This window comes from Phocoena sinus, chromosome 7 (assembly GCF_008692025.1).
Source record: "Phocoena sinus isolate mPhoSin1 chromosome 7, mPhoSin1.pri, whole genome shotgun sequence".
NCBI lineage: Eukaryota > Metazoa > Chordata > Mammalia > Artiodactyla > Phocoenidae > Phocoena > Phocoena sinus.
In genome coordinates, this window is record NC_045769.1 from 43,515,004 (window position 1) to 43,539,148 (window position 24,145).

The 24,145-nt window shown below is 39.9% G+C and overlaps 1 protein-coding gene across 3 annotated transcripts in view; it reads right to left on the reverse strand.

The window, feature by feature from the left end:
• MYO1B (myosin IB) overlaps positions 1-24,145 on the reverse strand; it is a 192,528-nt gene that overhangs the window by 47,100 nt on the left and 121,283 nt on the right. For all 3 annotated transcript variants that reach the window (XM_032638061.1, XM_032638059.1, XM_032638060.1), the window contains 7 exons: positions 23,670-23,733; positions 12,032-12,130; positions 10,472-10,575; positions 8,873-9,020; positions 8,481-8,599; positions 2,927-3,013; positions 2,205-2,270 (listed from right to left, as the gene is read on the reverse strand). In XM_032638061.1, coding sequence (XP_032493952.1) covers positions 2,205-2,270; positions 2,927-3,013; positions 8,481-8,599; positions 8,873-9,020; positions 10,472-10,575; positions 12,032-12,130; positions 23,670-23,733 — 687 coding nt within the window. The remainder of the gene's footprint in view (positions 1-2,204; positions 2,271-2,926; positions 3,014-8,480; positions 8,600-8,872; positions 9,021-10,471; positions 10,576-12,031; positions 12,131-23,669; positions 23,734-24,145) is intronic.

The following is a 24,145-nucleotide window of genomic DNA, read 5'->3' on the forward strand; positions in this document are numbered from 1 at the left end:
ACTGGAAGATGAAGCCAAGCCAATGTCCCATCATGACCCCATTATCCTATAAAAAAAAAAACAAAAAAACGTTTCCGGGCTTCCCTGGTGGCGCAGTGGTTGGGAGTCCGCCTGCCGATGCAGGGGATGCGGGTTTGTGCCCCGGTCTGGGAAGATCCCTCATGCTGCGGCGCGGCTGGGCCCGTGAGCCATGGCCGCTGAGCCTGCACATCTGGAGCCTGTGCTCCGCAACGGGAGAGGCCACAACAGTGAGAGGCCCGCGTACCGCAAAAAAAAAAAAACAAAAAGAAAAACCGCTTCCATGTATTGTGACATGTTATTAAGCACCTGCCCATTGACAAGGATCAACACATTTTTTTCTGGCAAAATAAAGATAAAATCAGTTTCTCTGATTTTAGAAGTATCATTGAATACATCTTTTCCCCCCCCAACTTTCTAGTGAGATCTCTGCTTTTGCCCTATTCATGAAACACCTAAATAAAGATCAGCAATGTGCCAGGTAAGAAATCTCTTTCCCTGCCAACTGTAAAGGATGACTTTAGCATTTGGTGCCCATTTAGTGACAGTAACCTGAGGTCTTGCTAGAAAGTAACAAATTTTAGCACCATGACTTCTGAGTCTACTCCAGCAATCCTCCTAACTCACAAATCTCAAATTCTTCCTCTTACCAAGGGACTGGAAGCTTTCCTTTCCAGAGTCTGCTAAAGGAACACCAATATAAGCAGACACTGTGCTGAAGGGGAGTTTTCCAGGGCAGCACGAAGCACAGGTGTCCCATACACTCTGCTACCAGCACACAGATGAACTCTGGGGAAGGCTCCCCACGCTGCCCAGGAGCTTAGAATGATGCCAAAGGTGCAGAAATAGGGAGCATCAGAGACGTAAAGCATTTGGTTTTTTTTCTTATTTCCAGATACCGGGAAGCATGTGAGTTTGGGGAGAAAAGTGAGGAAAAGCCCTGTAGAAGACCTTTTATTATTTATCAAGGAGGCCTAAGATTTAGATCCTGAGTCTGACATTTAGTAGCCATGTAACCTTGAGATAGTTACTTGACCTTCAAAGCCTCACTTCTTCTATAAAATAAAAATAATAATAGCAGCTAATTCATGAGACTGTGATGGCAATTAAATCAGACAACATACATAACACCACAATCCTTGCATATAGTCAGCCCTCAATAATTATTTACCACTAGCTATTAAATATGGGACATGATAAAGCAAGGCACAGGCACTATCCCCAAAATAAATGTTCTAAGAAAAAGGCATTTACTAGAAAGGACTGGCTGAGCTGCAGGAAATGGGCTGATGTTTTTTCTATGACTCCGTGAACCTGACAACTTGAAACACGTCAATCCTTTGGGTGGTCATTCTGGGTAGGGCCTGGCTGTTTAAAGGAATTCACAAATTACTTACGGGGAGAGTTAAGAAAGGAGAAGCCTGATCTACTCGTTATTTTCCTGAACCAAACTGAAGTATCACTGCTAAAAGTGAGAATAAGAGTTTTAAAAGCTCCTTAAAACAGCTTCTAAATGTCAGAGTTAGCAAGGGGGTGAACAGGAAATTCTAATATAAGTCTACAATGTTTAAATATTTAACTTGAAATAAGCATGGAGTCTTTTTTAAAATTTCATTATGAACCTCAGCAGAAATTTTTTTTCAACCTTTGCAGCAGAACTCATAAGATCACAGTTGTATGACACCTGGATAAGACCCAACAAATCATCTAATACAGAACCTCTCTGCCTGAGTCCAACAGAGGTGAAGTGACCAGCTCTGGCCAGGCCATGAGCTCTGGTTCTCCCAACTCCTGGCTTTTTTCATGGCACCATCCTACTTCACTTTCAAGCAACCTACAAATGAACAAATGACTACAGACATAATGTCCGTATACCTTGTTGGAAATTTCACAGTAAGAATTTTGAATCTGCATTCCAAAAGTCAAGTACTAATACAAGGAAGTCTTTTTAAATAGCCCTGTCTCCAAAATGCTGGATCTCAGCACTTAAAACACACACACACACACACACACACACACACACACACACACACACACACACACAGACACTTTGTTACATCTTTACAAAAGTTATTTGTAGATTCAAACATTTAATTATATTAAATGTTGTCTATAGAATGCATGATTTAATCTCCAAACTGTTCTACATTAACAAATACAAAAAAAAAAAAAAAAAAGCAGCTCACCTCAAAAATTTCGAAGCCATAAATGTCCAAAACACCCATGACCTTCTTTCTCACTTTTGTTTGCGCCTTAAAAATAGTTTCAAATTGAAGGGTTAACTTAAGCATGAAATATAACACTAAAAGCATACCAAGGAATATAGACATATATTACAAGTTAATTGTGTTTCAGACCTAGAAGAATATAATTTAGTTGTTTTTAAATATATGAGAGAGGACGCTGGTATGGAATCTTCCAGAAATCTTAATAATAGATGACTTACTTAAAGAAGGCATGACTAAGGCCTTCTTTATTAGATACTTAATTATAAAAAAGAGATCACTGAATCTTACAACAGGTAGGGTCTTTCAAAATCCCCTGGTCCAATACCCTCATTTACTGAAGAACCTATTAGTAGCTAGAGAGGTGAAGTGACCTCTTCAGCCAAGTGTGTACAACTAGTTAGTAGATCAGTCACAACCAGGACCTGGGATGCTGTCTCTCACAGTTACTCTGCAAATACCATTAAACTATTCACCAGTGAGATTTCTTATAACACACATGGCAAAACAAAATAGGTAGAATCACTGACAAATTTCAATCCTAAACAAGGTAAATTCTTTTCAAGGAACAATCTCTGTAAGTGGTAATCAATAACCTGATTATAAAATTAAAGTATCTTTAACATGTATACTCTGAATACCATTTATTACAACTGCGTTATTTGTTTATAGAGATTCAGTACCTTAATGCTTTCATTGATTCGATTTACCAACCATGAAAACAACCTGCTGTAGAGGTTTTTAGCCAGAGCATCACGGGCATAATAAGCCTATTAAAAAGAAAAAGAAAAACGCAGTATCTGCAATTACCACAATGCTTAATTTCAATAAAATAATGAAGTTTTTAAAAAGATACCGAAAGCTCTTTTATTTCAAATTTCTTTTCAAGAGCGTTTTTATTGTACTGTGGATGAACAGTCAAGCCATTAAGAAAATTGGGCAAATTGTTTATACCCAGTTATTATACTTTTCCACAACCCAGGAAATTAATTTTAAATATTGCAAAAGCTTTCACCACAAAGATATTAATCTCAATGTTATGGAACAGAGAAAAAGCACAGGCAATTTAGAAGTCCAACAACAGGGGCAGAGTAAAATAAATAAAGAAGCACCTATTGGGCGGGCAGTTACAGTCATCACAGAATGATAGTTATAAAAATTAGATAATGAAATGAAAAAATCCTTGTTATGTTTTGTGATGATAAAAAATTATATATTTATTATAATAACAGCTATTTTCTTTAAGCTACTACATGTAGGAAACTCAAAAGGATATACATTAAAATGGTTTTGACTGATGGGACCTGTAAATATTTTTCACCATTCAATCTTCTGAGCATTCAAAAAAAATCTTTTGTAATAAGCAGCAAAACAATACATTGTTGGATAATACTCTGTATAATAAAAATAAAGCCCTTTTACTTGCTTATCTATTTGTTTGAAAGCTGTTCATAGCTACTTGACAAAGAAGAGGTAGAAGACATATATGTCTCTCTGACCTTGACTTAGAGTGTAAAGGCTGGAGAAAAGTTGGGTTTGGTCAGGAGAACCTAATAGCCCTTAAACATACTGGGTGCTGAGGGTGTGCAGGAAGTACTAATTATATGTCTGAAACCAGTGCCCCGGGGGAGGTCTGGAGATGGGCGGCAGCAGCCTGAGAAGTAACGGGCCCCAGGGGAGGAAAGAAGAGGTTTTGCTGCTGTCTTCAACACTGGACATATGTGTGTGTTTCATTGCTTGTAAGTAGAAAGTTGGGCATTACAGTTAAAGTAAACCATTATATTTTTATTTTATAAAGAACACAATTTACTGGATTATGTGAAAATTCTTTCTCTGCAATTCTTCCTAAATGAAGTGTAACAATTTAAAAAACAGACTCACTCCCTGTTGCAGGCAATGTACTGCAGCTGGAAAGAGAGTACCTTTTCCCTTCATCTGCTACTTCCGTGCTAATCCCAAACCTTGCTCGCTAAGTCTCAGGCAGCTACTCCAATGAAGGTTAGAAAATCCACCCAGAAGCTGGTAAAAAATAGAGCCTGACTGTCCAATGCTAAACATGGACATGGAGGGGGGTGGGAGGGTGGGTAAATAATTCCATAGCAGAAAATGTATGTAAAATGCTGACACAAAGAAAGAAGCCTTAATTAAGATGGACATCCTTTCTCCAATACCCTTTCTTCTAGTTTTTATTTTCTTGAAATAGAAAATTTAAGTGCCTAGTGCAGTACCTGGCACATAGTAAGTCTACAGGTATGCTTATAATTATGATTTTTGAAGTATCCTCATTCTCTACTACTGCCTCATGAGCCTAAATAATTCTTTCTTAATCCTTTCCCCTTTCTTCTTGTAAATTCAAGTTATCTCCAAACACTACTTATTTGTAAACAGACCCTATTTCATCATCACGTCATCCAGCCTTCTTACTTGTGTGCTATCTGCTTCCAACAAACCACCATTTCAGTATGCAACTGAACTAATAGTGACCACTTATTCCGGTAAACGGCTTTATAATTTTTAAAGCGTATCCACAGCCAATATTAATCTTCCTTGCTTTCCTTCAAATACTTATTCCAGAAGTCTCAAACTCAGATGCTTTCAGGGACTGAACAACAGAAATGAATGGGAAATAGTGGGATCTTTGGGGGCTGGAGACTGCATTCCAGGTTAAAGGCACTCAAATTCAAAATTTAAAAAGCAAGCTAACAAAACAGAAAAAACAAGAAACTACCCTTTCCTCAAATATTCATCAAATAAAATATGCCTATTGAGCTACATCTGGCCGCAGGGGCTGTCACTTGGCTACCTGTAACTTCTTGAGTCTGATTTGTGCCACCTCATCTCCACAATAATATCCTCCAAAGTAAGGGCAGGAAGGGTTACTCCCATTTAAGGATCACGGACAAGGTGCATAGAAATGAGGGAAGACACCGAGGATGCTGACTTGCCATCTCAGATTCTAAGCACAAATGAAAAGACTGAGTTTCTGCAGCTGATGAAGCTCTTAGAGAAAGATCCCAGGTGGAACTGCTTCCGTGATGACCACTCTCAGGCAAGCTCAGGTCAGTATGGTAACTGGAGACACGGAGATGCACAGATGTGGGGTCCGCCCTCCAGGAGCTTACAGCAGAATGCGGGAGGTCAAACCAAGGAGTCAAACAATCAAAGGGCAGGTTCCAAGGGAGTTTGCAGGAGAAAAAGGAGTTCAGAGAAGGAAGACTCTGGGGCCTATGTGATCAAGGAAGGCTTTCTGGATGAGGTGCAATTAAAGGACCATTTAGACAGCAGAAGGAATTAGCAATGACATGAGCAGCATGGGGGATAAGCAAAGGGTTAGGGCTAGGTAAAATAAGGTAACAATAAGCATGGCATTTAGAGAACCAGCAGGGAATCAACTGAGAAAAGTCATTTTGGGTCAGATGACAGAGGACCTTGGAAGCCAAGGAGGGAGTATGTGGTAGAAGCTGAATAGTAACTCTGCCTGGAGTTTCTGTTATTTCAATATTAGTCATTCTATCTGGGGAAAGATCTAAATGCCTTGAGGAAAATGAGGCATGGGGCAATAAAGATGATAATGGGGCCCAAGAATTGAAGCTATGAGGAAAAGTTAATAGAACAAATCACATCTCGTAAGAATCAAAATCTTCTAGGCAATAAGATCGGTAGAAACAAATACTCTGAACCCTACATTAAAAAAAAACAAACTTGAAAAAGGAGCTGAATAATCAAAGATCTGAAGCCAAACTCTTTTATGCCAAAGGTTAAAAGAATGTGGAAAAGTTTTACCGAGTGATGCAAGGTGACTCAAGCTTATCAAAGTAAGAGGCACCTGGGCCTGGTTTCTGTAGAGGATGATTAAAAAGCAAGAGTAAAACACACAATAAAAACAGACAAAAATATATCCATGTACATATCCCATATATATCCACATATATTCCATGTATGTATGAAATATTCCTAAAGGGCCTTTTAGATGTTTTCTCATCACATCACTATGTACTTCACAATCCCCACTCTGGCTACTGAAATGTTCTCAAAATGTGACTTCTGGATGGACCACAGTGGCAGCAGCATCACCTCTGAACTTGTCAGAAATGCCAATTCTTCGGGCCTACCACAAACCTACTGAACCAAACACTCTGGGGGTATGGCCTGCAAACCGTGTTTAAGAAACCCTCCAGGTGATTCCGATGCACCCTCAAGTTTGAGAACCACTGCTGCAGACGCACCACTTGGACACCAAACGTAACCTTTCCAGCCACGTTGCTTTGAATCCTCTTCACATATCTAAAGCCATAGCCAAGCCTGATCAACCCTTTTCCTGATATGTACTCCAAACCTGGCTCCTCTCACTGTTTTCTTTTTGAAATGCCATTTCACCCATTCTTTATACATCTAAATCCTTCAAAGTCTGGCTCAGAAACTATTTTCTGCGAAAGTCCTTTTTAATCCCTTATGTCCCTACTAACAGTCTAGGTGGGGGCTTGTGCTGTGCAGGCTCTCAACAAGCTTTCCTTGATGAGGTTAAGTGACTCACCATCTGACTTTGAATGAGTGAGGGGGACGGGGACAGACGTGACGGCAGTAGTAGTAACTTAGGAAGAAGGACACGCAACAGTTATAGCTAGAAACTTTATGTATACATCAAACTTACATATGCATAAAGGTACAGTATTTCCATAACCAAAATCCCTCACCTAAAATAAGAAATCAAACTTGAAAGAAAGTTAAAGGTGTGTAGGCATTCTTGGGTTACTAGGAAAGACTAGGCCAGAGCAGCAGAGAGAAAGATTAAACCCAATCTACTGTCTTAAGCTTAAGGCTACTTGCAAGGAGGATGAGAATACAGTTGGACAAAATAGGCCTGAGTGGGAAAAGTCCTGAATTAGTCATTTAATTCTAGGCCAGATGAGCACTGACTGGTGGGACAATGTCTAAACCACAGAACAAAGGGTTTACACTGAAAGGGTCTCCACAAGCTCCTAGGTATACATGTATGCATGTATACATCTGTTCATCCATTTTGAACCAAAGGAGAGAAGACATAAGCAACTCAGATTTGTGTCTTAGAAAGATTTCATTGGCCTAAGTGTGGAGGCTGGAGGGGGAACAGTCAGAAAGGCAGCGAGGCCAGTTTGGCCTCTTGACCACAGCCAGCTTCCCCCACTGCCTTCTGCAAATCAATAAGTGGCAATTCCATTTTCTTAGTTGTTTGGGCCAAAAATGTTGAGGGTCATCCTTGACTCTTCTCTTTCTTTCATATCACACATATCAAGGCATCAGCAAGTCCTGTTGTCTCCACTTTCAAAACATATCCAGATGTGACCACTTCTTGTTCCACTGCCACCACCTGGTTCAAAAGCCACCATCATCTCTGGGTTAGCACACAACTGTGTGCTCCCCTGTGCTATGAATGTCTGTGTCCTCTCACCCCCAAACCCATATTGTTGAAGCCCTACTCCCTAATGCAGTGGTATTTGGAGGTGGAGCCTTTAGATTTAGATTAGATTAGATTTAGATGTGGTCATGAGGGTGGAGTCCCCATGATGGGACTGGTACCCTTACAAGGGGATGAAGACATCAAAGCTCACTTGCTTGCTCTCTCTCTCTGCCATGTGAGGACACAGTAAGAAGGGAGCTGTCTGTAAATCAAGAAGACGGCCCTTACCAAGAATTCGACCCTGTTGGCACCCTGATCCCAGGCTTCTAGCCTCCAGAACTGAGAGAAATAAATGTTTTTTGCTTAAGCCACCCAGTCTACGGTACGCTGTTATAGCAGCCAAAGTGACTAAGACGGCCGTCTGTTCCCTACACTCTGCTCTCTACGTTGCAGCCAGAATGACTCCTTAAAATACAATGCAGATCATACCACCCATGCTCAAAACTCTCCAGCCACTTCTCAGCTCACTCGACTTCTCTGCCCCCAACACTACGGATGTCCCTTGCTCTGCTCTACTGTTTTCTCTTTGTCGCCTGCACTTACCACCTGCTAGCTTGCTATATACATTTATTTATTAGGTCTACTGCTTTGTCTGGCTCCTTCTGCCAAAATTTTAAGCTCCATATGGGCAGGGATCTTTATCTGTTTAGGTTACCCTGTGTCCCTAGTGCCTAGAACGATGCCTAGAAAACAGCATGACAGTTAAGATAATAGCCTAAAAAAATAAAATTTTTGTTTCCACTTATATAAAAATACCACAGACTTTAAAAACTCCCTTCCAGACATTATGTTTCACCCACCTGAGCCACGTTCAGTGTAGTTGAAACTTTCTCTTGCTTGGCCTCAACTGTTCGGAAACTGAAGGCTCGCTCTAGGACTGACTGGTCAATGCCGGTCAGCTCGCAAATTTCTTTTAACTCTGTTGTGCGGGAATGGACAAACAGTGACTGCATATCTGCTGTTCATAATCACTTTCAAGGCTTACACTGTTCTTTCTAAATCGTTTTCAAACCCAACAGTGTAAAATATATAAATCAAAAGACTTCAGACTGAGCTGTAATTATGTTTCTGCTCGATTTCACTAGAAAGCCTTTTCAACTCAGTGAAAAGCAAGTTTTACTTTCTATATTAAAAACTGGGCAGAAGTTCAAAGCCAGTTTTGCTAAACAGGGTCTGTCCTCTGCTGACTTACCATTTTTATCTTTGATCTTGCTTTCATCTAAGCCATTCACTCGTGATTCGGGCTTGAACTCGATGTTCCCCAGCTTCAACACCGCGGCCACCACCTCCAACACGGACTCAACTTCGTGGTCCATGAAACCCACAATCTGCATGGCATTCTGGGGAGGGGGGGAAAGCACCTGTTTTCTTTCTGTAGCTCTTTATTATTTTTTAAAAATAAATCATATAACAGATTCGGCTCTGAAAAAAAACAAAAATAACAACAACAACAAAAAGACAAAGTGTCCTGGAATAAACTTTCCAAAAGACAAACCTATTAAGAGACCTGAAATAGCACCAATGTGGGGCTCTATCTTGTTCAGTGGCTTCAAGCTCTGATTCAAGGAGCCCTGGGGTACTTCATGGGCTGTGGCAAAGGGGGCATGTAAAGAGGAAGACAGAGGGAGAGAAGGCTGAGAGCTGAGCCCTGGGTTCCCACTCTGACTCCAAACAAACAGCTTTCATAAACCCCCACAAAAAAAAAAAACCTCTTCGTTTATTTTACATACGAGAAAAACTGTAGTTTGCAAAGGTGAAGTGCCTGATTCCACAAACTATGGATAACACAGAACATTCGTCCAGTCATAAATTTTTATTGAGTGCCAATGATCTGCCAGGCAAAGCAGTTATGGAACTGGTCCTGAACTCAAGTCTTAAAATCATGTCCAGGAGTCAACAGGTTTCTGTAAGAGGATGTTGAGACAATTTTAAAAAATGATACTCTTAAGAAATGCTTTCTTGTTAAGAATAGCCCAGCTTGCTTGCTTCCTTATTTACTTTATCTCTCTCTCTCTATCTACCTACCTATCTGTCTAACTATTTATAGTGACTAGGTTACATAGTAATGGGAGTGCTGTAAGATTTTTCGTTCTAGAAAATTTCAAACATATATAAAAGTCTAAAGAGCAGGAAAAGAATCCCATGTTATTTTCACTCACCTCCAAAGATGAACCGATTCCAGTCTTATTTTACCTATAATCTAACCTATCCCCCCCATCACCACTATCACAGCTCTCTCATTTAGAAGTAAATAACAGTTATCAGATCATGTCCTATAGAAGTAATTTTCCAAGTGTCTCATAAACATAGAATGTAGAGTATAATTTAAAATAATTTCTTTTCTAATGAACACAAATGCTAATTATTCTGGTTTATGCATGATGTTTTGAAAACTGTATATAAACATGACTTTCTGTCTGAAAAACAGATTTGACTTAACATGACTGTAGGACAGGTTTACATGTGGAATTTAGCTACTGAGTTTGGCTATAAAGACATCTGGAATTTCAGTACAATACTAAAAGTTAAACCCCAAGATAATATAATAAGAAAGCTCCTTTTGACAGACAGTAAAACTGTGTGCTCCAGTAAAGCATGGCCTTCTCGATACTGTAGGATTTTTGAGCTAATAAAAAAATCAAACTAATAAAAATAAAACAAATTCTTCTATAGTTCTAAAACCTTAGGGAGCATGAGTTATACATCGAAGAAAACTCAGAATGATTACCAATTCTGATTGAGCAGTATAGTGTTACCCATTTTAAAGAGTAATAAGAGGGTTCCATCTTACCCTAACGGTTCTGAAATTTGCTGCGTCGTCCACTCCATTAACTTTGGCAGAGTCCAGACTCAGGTAATTGTATCTGCTGAAATCCCGCTCAAGTTTAAGCTTATCTATCGAATCACACATACAAGTTTATAAGTTACTTCAACCAATCTAATCGTCTTCAATATCTCATCCCCTTAACGCTTCAGATAAAAAGATTTCACACTATGCATTCAAGCAATAGAACAAAAACTGATACCCAAAGATCAGTATTTTTCTAAAATCACCTTTATCACCATTGTACATATTTCAAACTCTGCTCGTTTTACATGTATTCTTATCGAGACAGGTTCTTTCCAAACTTTGATAATATAAAGTATCGTCAACGTACTGTGTCCTTATAACGTACGATGTCTGCCCAGTGATTCCCCCACTGCTGGACATTTGGATTTTCTCCAGTTTATCATAACAAATAAAGGACAGTGATAAATGTCTTCGCACAAAATGTTTCTTTGGATTCTTTTGAATTATTTCATTGGGTTTATTCCAAAAAGTGGTGCACCTGGGTGGTAGGCTCTGATCATTTTATGACTTATTCTGCTTTGCCAATTAGTCCCCCAAGAGGAAGTCCTCACTTTGAAGTGATGCCCACAAGCTCTAAGCAGATCAGTGCCTGACAACTCTGCCAGCTTTATCTGCTTTAATAACTTTTGCTAATACATGTGTGGTGAACACTTCAGTGCTGTTTCAATTTACATTTGTCGATAATTAGTAAGGATGATTTTTTCCCCCAAGTGTGTTGACTTTCCATAGCTCTTCTTGTTTGGACTACTTGCTCAAAACTTTTCATCACTTAGCTATTGCCTATCCTGATGGACTTATATTAATTCTCTAAAATATACAAAGGTCAGACTTTGATCTCTTGTATCAGTTGCAAATGCCTTCCCACTATTTTTAAATCGTCACTGAGCAATTTGTTTTTATAGAATTGTATTCATCTACTGCTCCCTGCTAATTTTTTCTCCCCAACTGGACTAATTATATTCTTCCATTTTATTTTTTAACTTGATGATGAGCCCCTCCCTCAACTTTTAGCTCTTTTAGCAAACCATCTGAGACAGGTCCCAGTACCTGGTGAGGTACTCTGGGGACAGATATCAAACAAAACAGCAAGATGGCAGAAGCCAGCACATGGTATTCTTCCCTTCAGCCAGAATCATGGGAAAATTTTAAGAAGGAAGAGGAAAAGAGTATGGAACGCTTCTGCTTTGGAAAATGTTGCAAGAGTAAAAATTAAAACATAGAAACAGGGACTGGGGCTTCCCCAGTGGCACGGTGGTTAAGAATCCGCCTGCCAATGCAGGGGAGACAGGTTCGAGCCCTGGTCCGGGAAGATCCCACATGCCGCGGAGCAACTAAGCCCGTGAGCCACAACTACTGAGCCCACGCACCTAGAGCCCAAGCTCTGCAACAAGAGAAGCCACCACAATGAGGAGACTGCACAGCACAACAAAGACCCAATGCAGCCAAAAATAAATAAAATAAAATAAAATTCTTAAAAAAAAAAAAGAAACAGGGACTTACTGAGGAGCTCTTCAGAGGCACCAGAAAGCAGCTGATAGAACACGTGGAAGTTTCTTTCACCTCTTGGCTGCTTAACAACACGAGATTTCTCTAAAAGATCTAGAGAGACAAAGAATCAAATTCATAGTACAGTATTAGTTTCACTTTCAAATACACCATGCTTTTCTTTTCCCCCTCACTTTCTTTTTCATTTTCTGTTTTGTATTAATAAAATAATAACAGAAGCTACATTTTCGGTTCTCCTTTCAGGAAGAAGCACAGCTCTAACTAAAACCGCCAAATTAAACAAACCAGGTTCTTTCTGAACCACAGTGAATACACAAAATAAGTCTAACAATACATTCGACAAGCTGATTAAAGACAATACAGCTTTTATAATAATATTCTCTTGATTTTATACATGATGACATTAAGTTCTTCAATATGTAGTATTACAAATCTAAGCAAGGAAATGCAGCCATTCAGTTAAGAATTCACTTGAGTTATAATGATAACAAGTTAACATTTTTGATATCTTATTTTATGCTAAGTGCTTTATAGACATTATTTCATTGAATCCTCCCCACCATTTTTGTAAGGTATGATTTTACAGATGAAAAAACTAACAGTCCAAGAGTTTAAGATGGATTTGAAATCAGGCTCTCTGACCCAAGTGCAGACCCCACCATATCCACATGCCCTGCTACCTGACATAAGTGAACCAGACTTTCTTGATCTCTTGAAGTCTTAAAGAATGAAAGGTGGTTCTCATTTAATGGAATCTGGAGTTACTTGACAGTATACTTTCATTGATTCCAGATGATCTTTCATCCTGTAAATCTGATGCCTTATCAAGTTTTCAAGCTTTCAGGAAGGGGAAGAAGGAAGGAGAAAGGAAGGGATGAATCCATCAAGCAAGTGAACCAGAAAGGTGCCGCTGTGGCAGCAACAGGGGGTGGCAAAGTACAATGGCAGAGAATATTTCTGCCTGGAGTCCCGTCTATCACTGACCAGTGATATAAAAGAGGGTCTGGATTCTGTGAGCAAAGGCCTTATTAGTTATAAAATTATGAATCAGTGATCCTATCATTGAGCACTAATTTGATTTCCCATCAGATTGAAATCTAAACATAGTTCAAAAAATGAGTAAGGGAGAGAACGATGTGCAATTTCACAGAGACTTGTCCTTGAACTTCTTAAGTTGTATTTCTGGAATCTACACTAGCACGTGAGGAGGAGTCTAGGTAGAGTTAAGGAGTGTAGATTTGATGAATGAGAAGCCCTAGGGTGCTCCAAACACACAAGGCCATTTGTAAGAATGAAGAGATGGGTTGTAAGGACACATAAAATAAACTTGACAGAAAGAGAACAAAACTATGTAAACACAAAAATTATTAGGAACGGGATGCTGCAGAGTTTTCATTTTCATCTCCAGCTCTAACTTGACCTGGACGACTGCCAATGCCCTCAAATCATAGATGGAGAATAATGAAGACTTCATATTTAGCCAAAAAAAGAAAAGGATTGTGTAATAGTCATCATCTCTAAGGACTGAACGTTTCAATCAACTTATAAATACTGACATCCAGGGCAGAAGACAGAATAAACAGGTAAGGATAAAAGTGCAGTATGATTGCACTTATCATGGACCAAGCTCCTTTGGGGTCCTAAGAGTACCAGCACAGTTTTAGAAGAAAGACCTCCCAGTGCATGGGCAGAGTCTTCATTGAGAAGCTATTCCTTACAGGAAATTCCTCGAGCCTAGAAGAAAGTAACTCGACTACATGAAAAATATAAACAAATGCTTCCGTTTACTTTATCCATACATGCACAAATTCCTTCAATCAACTCACTGCTCACCCACTATGTGCCAGCACTACCTGGGAATGAGCCCGGCACCGACTGCAAACCTGAAGACCTTCTTCCTCTTGACCTACAATTGTCACACATACATGCTCTCGATTACACCCACCACCCAAACCACGAGCAGCGGCACTGTCCAAGGTGGGCTGGCAACACCTTTAAGAGAGAGCAGGAGATGGGGGTGAGAAAAGAGAATGACCACGTGTCTTTCACCTTGTCAAAGCCTGCAAACCCCAGGCTCCCCCCACAGCACCAAGAATCCCGCCATGCCTCACCAGCCTCGCCTCACAGGGGCACCTTAATGATGATGACACACAACCGTTCTGTGGCACTCACCCAGTCACACTCCACAAGCAAACTGTGGTATTTCAAGACATGAAATCACACCTTCAGAGCACCTGACAGGGCCACACTGTGCAACAGCAACACGGCCAGCCTTGTGTTTGGCACTTTTTGAACAAATGCTCACACACAATGGAGAGTTTAGAAAGAGCAATGGCTATAAGACTCAGTAGGTAACAGTCACCAAGTTAAAGGATAATATTCACAGTCACCAGGTTAAAGAATAATATTCGCCTGTGCAGGGTGGAAGGGAATGTTGGCCAATGTACTCCTTGCACCACACATGCTGATATGATCAGTGATCACTATCATGGTCAAATCTGAAACATAATACAACGTGCGTTTAAAGGGAAAGTGCAAGGGAACTTTGACTGACCTTCCGCTCTGCATTCAGTACTTTTCATTTGTTATCATATTCAACCCTGAGCACCTCCTCTGACGTTGGTTTTATAATCCCCATTTTGTAGATGAGAAAACGAGGCTCACATCACATTGTTACTAAGCAACAAAGCCAGAATGCAAAGCTTTAGGAGACTAAGGTATCATGCTATGCTCTTTATAATTTTCCAGCAAAAAGAATGCTAAATCCACAAACACTTGAAATGCCTGAGGCTGTTCTTTACATAAAATATATGACTTCACCTAAGCAACTCAATCACAAAATGAGGAACCTTTTATTACAAAGCAGTTGAGGGTTTTACCACCTAAAATGCTTTGTTGATTACCCCAGAGCCTCCTATTTCTTTATGACTTTTCTTGTAAGTTACAAGCTTCTAGGCAGAACAGTAATCAGGGAAAATGTTTGCTCCCAAATAATTTACTAGTGCTTAAAACCATTCCCTAGTCTATTTCTTTTTGAAAAAACCCAACATAATCTAACAGCATGAAGCCATATCAAATAATTACTCAAGGTACAGAACATAAATTCAATTCACTATAACCACTTGCCACCTGAACATTTTAATGTGCCCCTGAATTAAGGCAAAGCGAAACACTGGCACAGCCTTCTCTTCTGCTTTAGACGCTTCTGCTACCACTGACTGCGCCTCTACTAACAAGACTTAATAAAAAGGAGTATAGGATATGCCAGATATTTAGTAGAGAAGAGAGTATAATAGCCTCTGTATATTCCAAAGCAGCTACATTCTTGAACCCTCAAGATATAAATTTAAGTTCATATCAAATGTTATATAAATTTAAGTTTTAAGGGAAGAGATAAACCTATTAAGCCATTCTAAAGGGAAAAAGCAATGGGTAGGGACAGAGAAACTCTGGAATCAGAACTTTCCCACCAACTCCACCATGACACTGCCACCTGACTATTAATAGAATCAGACCATCACTGAGGGGTTTTCTTAGTTTTGACTAATTACCAGCTAGTCCACAGCATATACATGTTCCTGGGCACTGGGACAACCTCCCTAGGGCATAAGATATGAAAGAAGTAAAATGTCCATGTTTGCACCTGCTGGAGACGGATGTCTTTTAATAAGCCAAGGAATAAAAGAACAAGTAGTGGTTTGGAAGGGGGAAAAAAAATCACATTACTTTGGAACATAACGGGTGAAGGATTAGATAGCATGATCAAAGTTTCTATTTTTTTTTTTTTTTCTTTTTTTGCGGTACGCGGGCCTCTCCCATTGCGGAGCACAGGCTCCGGACGCGCAGGCTCAGCGTCCATGGCTCACAGGCCCAGCCGCTCCGCGGCATGTGGGATCTTCCCGGACCGGGGCACGAACCTGTGTCCCCTGCATCGGCAGGTGGACTCTCAACCACTGCGCCACCAGGGAAGCCCGATCAAAGTTTCTTTACTCTATGTATAATCTCCCTTCCTGAAAAAGAAGAAATGGTCCAAGTTCTTGATTAAGGCTTATGGAAGAATTTGCTTTGTCTCAGTTTTGCCAGTAAAGCCAGAATGACAATGAAAGCCCAAGATGCAGACACGACCGACCCTGCTCCTCTCCAATTGCTCAAAGATACACATTATGAAAAAAGTGTTTGAGTGGCACTGAAGGCTCTTCCAATGGATTTGTGTCCCTTTAATAAAGTGAAATGATACAGTTAGCAATAGTGAAAGGCCTGCAATCTAAGTAACAACAATTTATCTCCCTTTGGACTCCGCTGTCTTGAAGAAGAAAAAAATGTCAAATAACCAATAAGTTACTGGGCATAACTGATGGTAATTTCAGTGGAAAACTTGGATTATGAACTAATGTTTGCTCCTATATTGGAGTATATATTCTAAAATCAACTCTATACTTTTTCTGGAAATATACAACGTAACCCTCAAGATTGAGAATTAGGAAGTTTCACTAAAGACAAGCTTTAAAGTAAAAAAAGACGGCGCAAATGTCTTCTTACAAATCATTCACTGTGCACGTGTATTACAGAAAGCAGAGGTGGGTGTTCACCCCAGTACTCTCTCTCAGCCCGGGTCTCACACAGACCTTTGTCTGTCTGCAGGTTACAGGCTTTGAGAGACCTCAAACACCTGGCACGCCGTGACAGGACAGTGTTTCCCCTACCTCCACCTCCATGCAGCATTTTCATTTCTAAGAAAGCACCTTAAAGTTTTAAATCAAAAGTCAGAGTCCTAAAGTTATAAATTAGCCCCAGTGACAGCTGGACACGTTACATGAAAAGTTGTGAGAGGGTTCCCAGTGTCTGCACATGAAAAATCAACTTGGGCTTTAAAACGCTAAGAAAATTTGCCTTATTATCTACCTAATTAAATGCCATTTTTTAAATCAGGATCCAGTTGCATACATATAGCATTTATGCATTTTCACAACAGACTTTTTTCTAATATAAATTTTAAGTTTATCTAATAATTGGAAAGTAACTTATGTGTGTATCTGAATCTACAATTTGATACCCAACCCTGAAATAAAATTAATGAAATATCTAGTCCATAATATCTTATTATTATACATACAATTCTAATAAACCTTGATTCATTTCTTAATCTGAGGTTAATTTAGACATATTTGAACACCTGATTTCTTCTATAGTATGGGTATATAGTCTTGTTTCATGATAAACATGTAGTCTTTTTTCATGGTAAACATATTTTTGTATAAGAAAGAACACCAAAATAAAACTGAGACAAAGGAAAGCATCTATTTTTATATAAAGCCATCCATTACAGAGTAACAGAATTACTCTTTGAAATTTCAGTTTTATCGCTACAGATACTTCACAACCCATGGTTGATTATTTCTGTCTTCTTTAGGGGTATTAAATGTCCAAGTGCTAAAAAAAGCCCAGCCTTGTATTACAAACTAGGTAAATTATCTCAGTTTTTGATGAATTTTGACCCTAAAGAAGACAGCTACTGTTTACTGATGAATAGTCACTAGCTGTTGAGAACTGACTCATGTACAGGTAAGTCCCCAATTACATATATATACGGATCAGAGTTTCCTTTAGGAAGTGTTATAACAGATAGCTTTGCTCCCAGTCACCCACCCACTAATCATCAGTTAAACCCAAGGTATGATATAAAAGGAAGAACAAAGCTATAAATCTCAAACAATTCAAAAGGGTAAACTTATATTCCATATGCTACAAAATGGCAGGAATGTGCCATACATAAGGATTAAACAACATGCCTTGAGATAGTCAGCACATAAATTAATTGCATCGTAAATTCAAAAGAAATGTAAAAGAAAAAGAATTCAGAGCAATTTGTTCTACCCTCCACCTTCCCTGTGAGTAAGGTAGGCATTTCTTCCTGCTTTATGATTCCATGTGGGAGGATTTCATGAGATGAACTCCCCAGCTTCTCAGCCCCTTACTCACTCCTCTCCTCAGCAGGAGGAAAGACTCCTCTGAGCAGCGAAGTTTGGAAGAAGAAATGGGCATGCATGTACAGCTCAGCCCCCTCATTCCCCACACCGTGCACAAATTCAGCCCCACTCCTAGACTGTAAGACAGATGGGGCAACGTGCACAAGGAGAGGCCAGGGGTTGCTCGGTGCTGTCAATGCCTGCCAACCTGCCAAAGGACTACTAGCACACCCTCTTGGGTGATAAACCAAAAGCTGCTTTCTTCAACCTTGCCTCTACAGTAATAAAGCTGCTTCCTCTCCAGCTTATTTCCTGTGCCTATTTCTCATGTGTTTCCAAACTGGGTGGGGAAAGGATATTACCTATTAGACCTCTGTCTCAAGTTATTTTCTGCTGCATAACAAATGCCCCCAAAACTTACCAGCTTAGACCAATACCATTTATTAGCTCATGAGTCTGAGAGTCAGATTTGTAGTTCCTCTGATCTAAGCCAGCTTGGCTGATCTCTGCTGGCAGGTTGGCTGGCAGCTGGCTGATCTAAGATGCCCTCATTCACACATCTGCTGGTTCATTCCATGTGCCTCTCATCACCCAGCAGACTAGCCCAGGTTCACGCACATGGTGGTAATGAGTTCCCCAGAGAAGCAAGAGAGGATAAGCCCCAGTAGAGAACCAACTTTCGAGTCTCTCATTGTGCCATGTTTGCAAATTGTTCCATTGACCAAAACAAATCTCATGGCCAAGGCTTAAGTCATTGAGAGAGGGGACTACCGAAGCATGTGGACACAAGCTAAGAAACTATTGTGGTCATTTCTGAAAACAATCTATCAGCTTTAGGTTGTTTAAAATAAAATGGTCACGAATTCTTTTCCCACTCTTCCCACCGAGAGGTGGAATCTACATTCCCCAGCACTGAAACTGAGCAAGCTTGTGCCCACATGGACTTAACAGAGTCACAGTGATGCTGTACGATTACCCAGTCTACTCAGGCTTCTTCCTGGTTCTCTTGGAACACTTGCTGTCAGGATGTTCTCTCTTGGAACACTCCCTCTCACAGTCGCCTTGCTGTGAGAAGCCCAAATCACACGAGGCCACACATAGATGGCTCTAGTTAACAGTCTAGCTGAGCTCACCCCTTGAATCATCCCAGCCCAGGAGCCTGACACATGAGCGACAAAGCCTCCAGAGGACTCCAACCCCCCAACTCATGCAAGTTGCCCCCAATCACTAGAGTCTTCCCAGCTGAGGTCCCATACGTCATGGAGACAAGCCAACCCTGCTGAGCTCCAACTGAATTCTTGACCCACAGAATCCAAGAGCATATAACAGGGCCGTTGTTTTACTCCACTAAGTCTGGGGTGGTTTATTGGGCAGTAATAATAACTGGGCCACACAACAATGTCAACGTTTGCTTTCCTTCATAACCACAGGATTGGGTTACTTCTTTCAAGCTGAACAGAGGCATTAGTAACAGATGGTGCTTGATTACCAATAACTTTGTTTGCCTTTGTGGGATTTAGAAAAAGTATTTTTAAATGATTAACACAGAATATTCAGATAAACTTACCCAATAAAGAAGAAGCTTTACTTCTCAATGAATTTCTCTATGTCAAACTGTGCTTATTGTACATTAGGTACTTATGTGATTATTAATTAGTTAATTCAACAAATATATATTAGATGTTAGACACTATTTTAGTTGCTATCATTTAGCAATGAACCATACAAACTGAGTCTCCGTCATTATAGGGTATATATTTGGCTAGGAGCTAGAGACAATCAACAAATAAATATACAATAATGAAAAGAAGCAAACATTTATTGAGTGCTTACTACGTGCCAGGCACTATTACAAGTGCTTTAGATGTTAACAAATTATTTACAACTCATCACAACCCTATGAGATCAGTACTATTATCCTCATTTCAAAGAGAAAGAAATGGAGGCACAGAGAATTAAGTAACTTGTTGTCTTTTTGTTTAGACATTGGCAACCACATGATAAATCACTGACAACTGCATATATAGGATCATGGATATGTCCCAAATAATAAAGCAGGAAAATATACAGCCTGCCTATATTTAACCAATTCCATCCTCATCTCCAGCATTTACTGAGCACCTGCTGTGTATCAGGTATCACCCTAGGCTCTTTTTTTTTTTTTTCCTTTGCGGTACGCGGGTCTCTCACTGTTGTGGCCTCTCCCGCTGCGGAGCACAGGCTCCGGACGCGCAGGCTCAGCGGCCATGGCTCACGGGCCCAGCCGCTCCGCGGCATGCGGGATCCTCCCGGACCGGGGCACGAACCCGTGTCCCCTGCATCGGCAGGCGGACTCCCAACCACTGCGCCACCAGGGAAGCCCCACCCTAGGCTCTTGATACACTACCGTGAACAGGACAGCCATGTCTCCCATCCTTACAGTTTACGCAGGTATATGCACATTTGAAATCTTAAGGCTTCTTCTTAGTATATCTCTATGCTATTCTTCTTTTAGGAGATAACATCCCTTGAGACTTGTACCACACTTTCTCCAGTCTAAATTGCCATTTAGTGCCACAACTATAAGAAAGTATCTGTGACTATTAATAAAAGCAACAGGTTTCCAAGCATTTCAAGTTCATAACACTAGATCCAAAATCCTCAAATGTAAATGTATAAATTTTATGAGACCCACACGCATTAACAAAGTAGGAGAAATAGTACCTCACATCAGCCAAACATCTGGATGCGTTTCCATGTTTTATCTTCTCTACTTAAGTAAATGTTTGACATTTTCTATTTTTGTAACACTTCTCTCCTAATGATACTCACCTCAGAGACATGTAGCTTTCAAAACTCTCCTAAAGATACTAACCTCAGAGATACATAGCTTTCAAATGAGTTCAAGACTTAGGTTTTACAGCATACCTCTCTTAGAAAGAGAGGAAGAGAGACTAAGTTATTGGGCATTTTTTCCCCACTTCCTGGGTACACAACTGGCTCAAATGATCCTGTGACTTTTTCAAGGTAATAATTACAGCCAACAACGACCTATGCTTTTACTAGGCGGCTGCTGGAAAAGGAAACAAAATAGATGACCTACAAAATGGCAAATCTTGTCTCCTTTTCTGGGTACAAGAAGCTAACTGTTGGTAGCTTGCAGAGAACAAGAGTGGGTTTACCCATTGCTTTATACCCCCTCAAGCCAGCAGGCAGCAGCTCCCCGTGGCCACCTATGAGTCAGTCCTCTCTCTCTACTCGGGGTGAAATTTCCTGCTCTCACCACTAATGTATCCCTTTCTGTTCCAAAGCAAAGGATACTCTAAAATACCAGGGTGTTCCCACTACCACAAATTTCAATATAATTTCATTGTGGGAACAAATGGTAACAAAAACCATATGACGTTCATTCATGATGGTTTTTAATCTTCACTGGAAATGAACTGGGTGTTTACTATTTATTCTCCATGGATACTGCAAGAATTAGAGACAGGAAGACATTTCTGTTTGAAACTTGAAACTTCAAAATGTAAAACCCAAGTTATTTTCTGATACTTAGAATAAAGGCATCCTTAAATATTTTCCTAGAGTCCTCAAGAGTAATATTGGTTCAATCATGCTAGAATGTTCTATAATACAAAGTTAATGTAGCCTCATTTTAAAAATAGTGTATTACTCAATTAATAACTAAATTTAATTTGTCTTGTAAAATGCAAGTGTTATAAAAGTGTTATAAATATCTTTCAGAATAAAAGCTAATCTTTCCTTAAAATGGTGGTCTTAAAACTGAGGCATACCTTTTCCTATACAGCTCTCATCAGCTGCCACATACTGTGAAGGAAGCTTGCGTAACAAACTTGGCAGGGTTATAATCACTTGCTTTTGGTGGTATTATATATGATTCGCATGAGTATTTCTGTTTCCTATTTGACAGTTAAAACCATTTAACATAAGTAGTACCATCCTAGCCAATTTCACCTCAGATTAAAACTTCCTCTTCAAGACGTTTTTCCAATAATAATACATTTTTACAATACGTATAATCCCAACGGTTAAGAATCCGCCTGCCGTACTTCCCAGGTGGTTCAGTGGTTAAGAATCTGCCTGCCAATGCAGGGAACACGGGTTCGAGCCCTGGTCCGGGAAGATCCCACATGCCACAGAGCAACTAAGCCCGTGTGCCACAACTACTGAGCCTGCACTCTACAGCCCGCGAGCCACAACCACCGAGCCTGCACGCCCAGAGCCCGTGCTCCGCAACAAGAGAAGCCACCGCAATGAGAAGCCTGTGCACCGCAATGAAGAGTAGACCCCACTCGCCATAACTAGAGAAAGCCCGCGTGCAGCAACAGAGACCCAACGCAGCCAAAAAAATAAATAAACTATTTAAAAACTAGAAATGGGGAACCATGAAATTCATCCAGTTCAATCCTATAGTTTCCAAGATAAAGACTCTAGACCTAGAAGTTTACTCTACGAACTATGATTTAAAAATTAAAAAAAAAAAATTCAGCTGCATGGTTTGCCCAAATTCTAAAAACACTCACTTTCAAATGGCATCCCTCTGGTTCTAGAGTTTCTCTGGAAGATCACAGGGGCCACCCGGGGGCCTAGGGGTTCTGGCTGCTCATCTCCTCTTTAACCAGATCAGGCCTCATTTCATCTGTTTCATATTTGGAATAAAATTTCATTTGGAGAAAGAATGCCACTGCTATAGCAAAAAGCAGTGCTTTGGATACCTGAGCCAATTGTTATTTTTAAATCTAGTACAAACTTAGATTTTTTTCATTCCAACAATCCGAACAGCATCTTAGGGTGGTGAAAAGGCCAGGGGAAGCAGTGTGTGTGAGGGGGCGCGTCAGCAGTGTGGCCCTCAAAAAAAACAAGAGGATAACCAGGCTGCAGCTTCCCCTGGAGGTGCACTAACCCTGAGTGGTCATCGTATCCTTGCCAAACGAATCAGCTACAGAATCAACAGGAGCAGAGACATCAGGGCGGTGCCACATGCACTGAAGCCCCCAAGCATGGATGAAGGGGCCTTATCTACAACAGATACTGACCACTGTGCCCACCTGAGAAAACTCTGGACCTGGGGCTGTTAAGTAGACCTCACCTGATTTTGTTCATGTTTTCACCTTTGCCGGAGAACATTTCACTTCTACAATCACAAATCATGACTAAAGAAAGCTAATAAATCTGTCTCTACCTAACAGGTGTACGACATTTCAATTTTTTAAACACACTGAAGACAAAATTCTCACAGTAAAATTTGAAGTACAGGTTTTTCTCATTTTATCGGGTAACTGTTACCCCAAAAGTCATTAAATTAAAATCAATTATTATTTATATTTTGTTTTTAACCACAGAGTAATTTTGTTAAAGAAAATAACGGTTGGAGAATCTTTTTTATTACTGGATTGGCTTGAAGACCTATAGGATATAAAATACAGTTGGGCTAATATTTATTTCTTTAGCAGACTTCTAAAAAGTTTTTCAAAGGCAAAGACTTTAAGTGGTCTTTTAAAAAGATTTAGAAATTAAATATTATAAAACAATCTGAAATGCATAGGTTAAAAATTTAAGTATAAGAAAAGGAAATGTATTCTTAAGCCTATCTCTTAAAGACCCAAGTATCTAAAATATTCTGTTATATGTTTTACTATTCTGAACTTCTTTAAAATACTCACAGTTACTTATCACTCCTCCCAGGGGATCGCCTTTAAAATCGAATTCAATATCCATGTATTTGCCCTGCCAAAGAAAGACTTGGTGAGTTTTCAAGTTCACCTCAAAATATTCAGTCAGTGTATCTTAAAGCATAGCATAAGCCCTTTATGCATTTGTTTAAATGTAATTAAGAAAGACACAGTTTATGTAACCATGATGCAAAACAATGTGCCTCCAAAAATAATTCATACTAAATACCCCATTAGCTCAAAGTGAGCATATCTCGTTGCTAATTTAAGAACAGATCTTCTCAGCCATCATAAGACTTTTGGATAAGTTTCAAATTTCTCAAGGACGTGTGTCTTCAATTCAAGAATAAAAACCGGGAAAATTAGTATTCCTTGAATGTGCACTAGCTGGCAATATAAATTATTTCATTTTTATAGGCAAAGTAGGTTGTAAGCCATGGCTAGACATTCCAAACACACTGGACAGT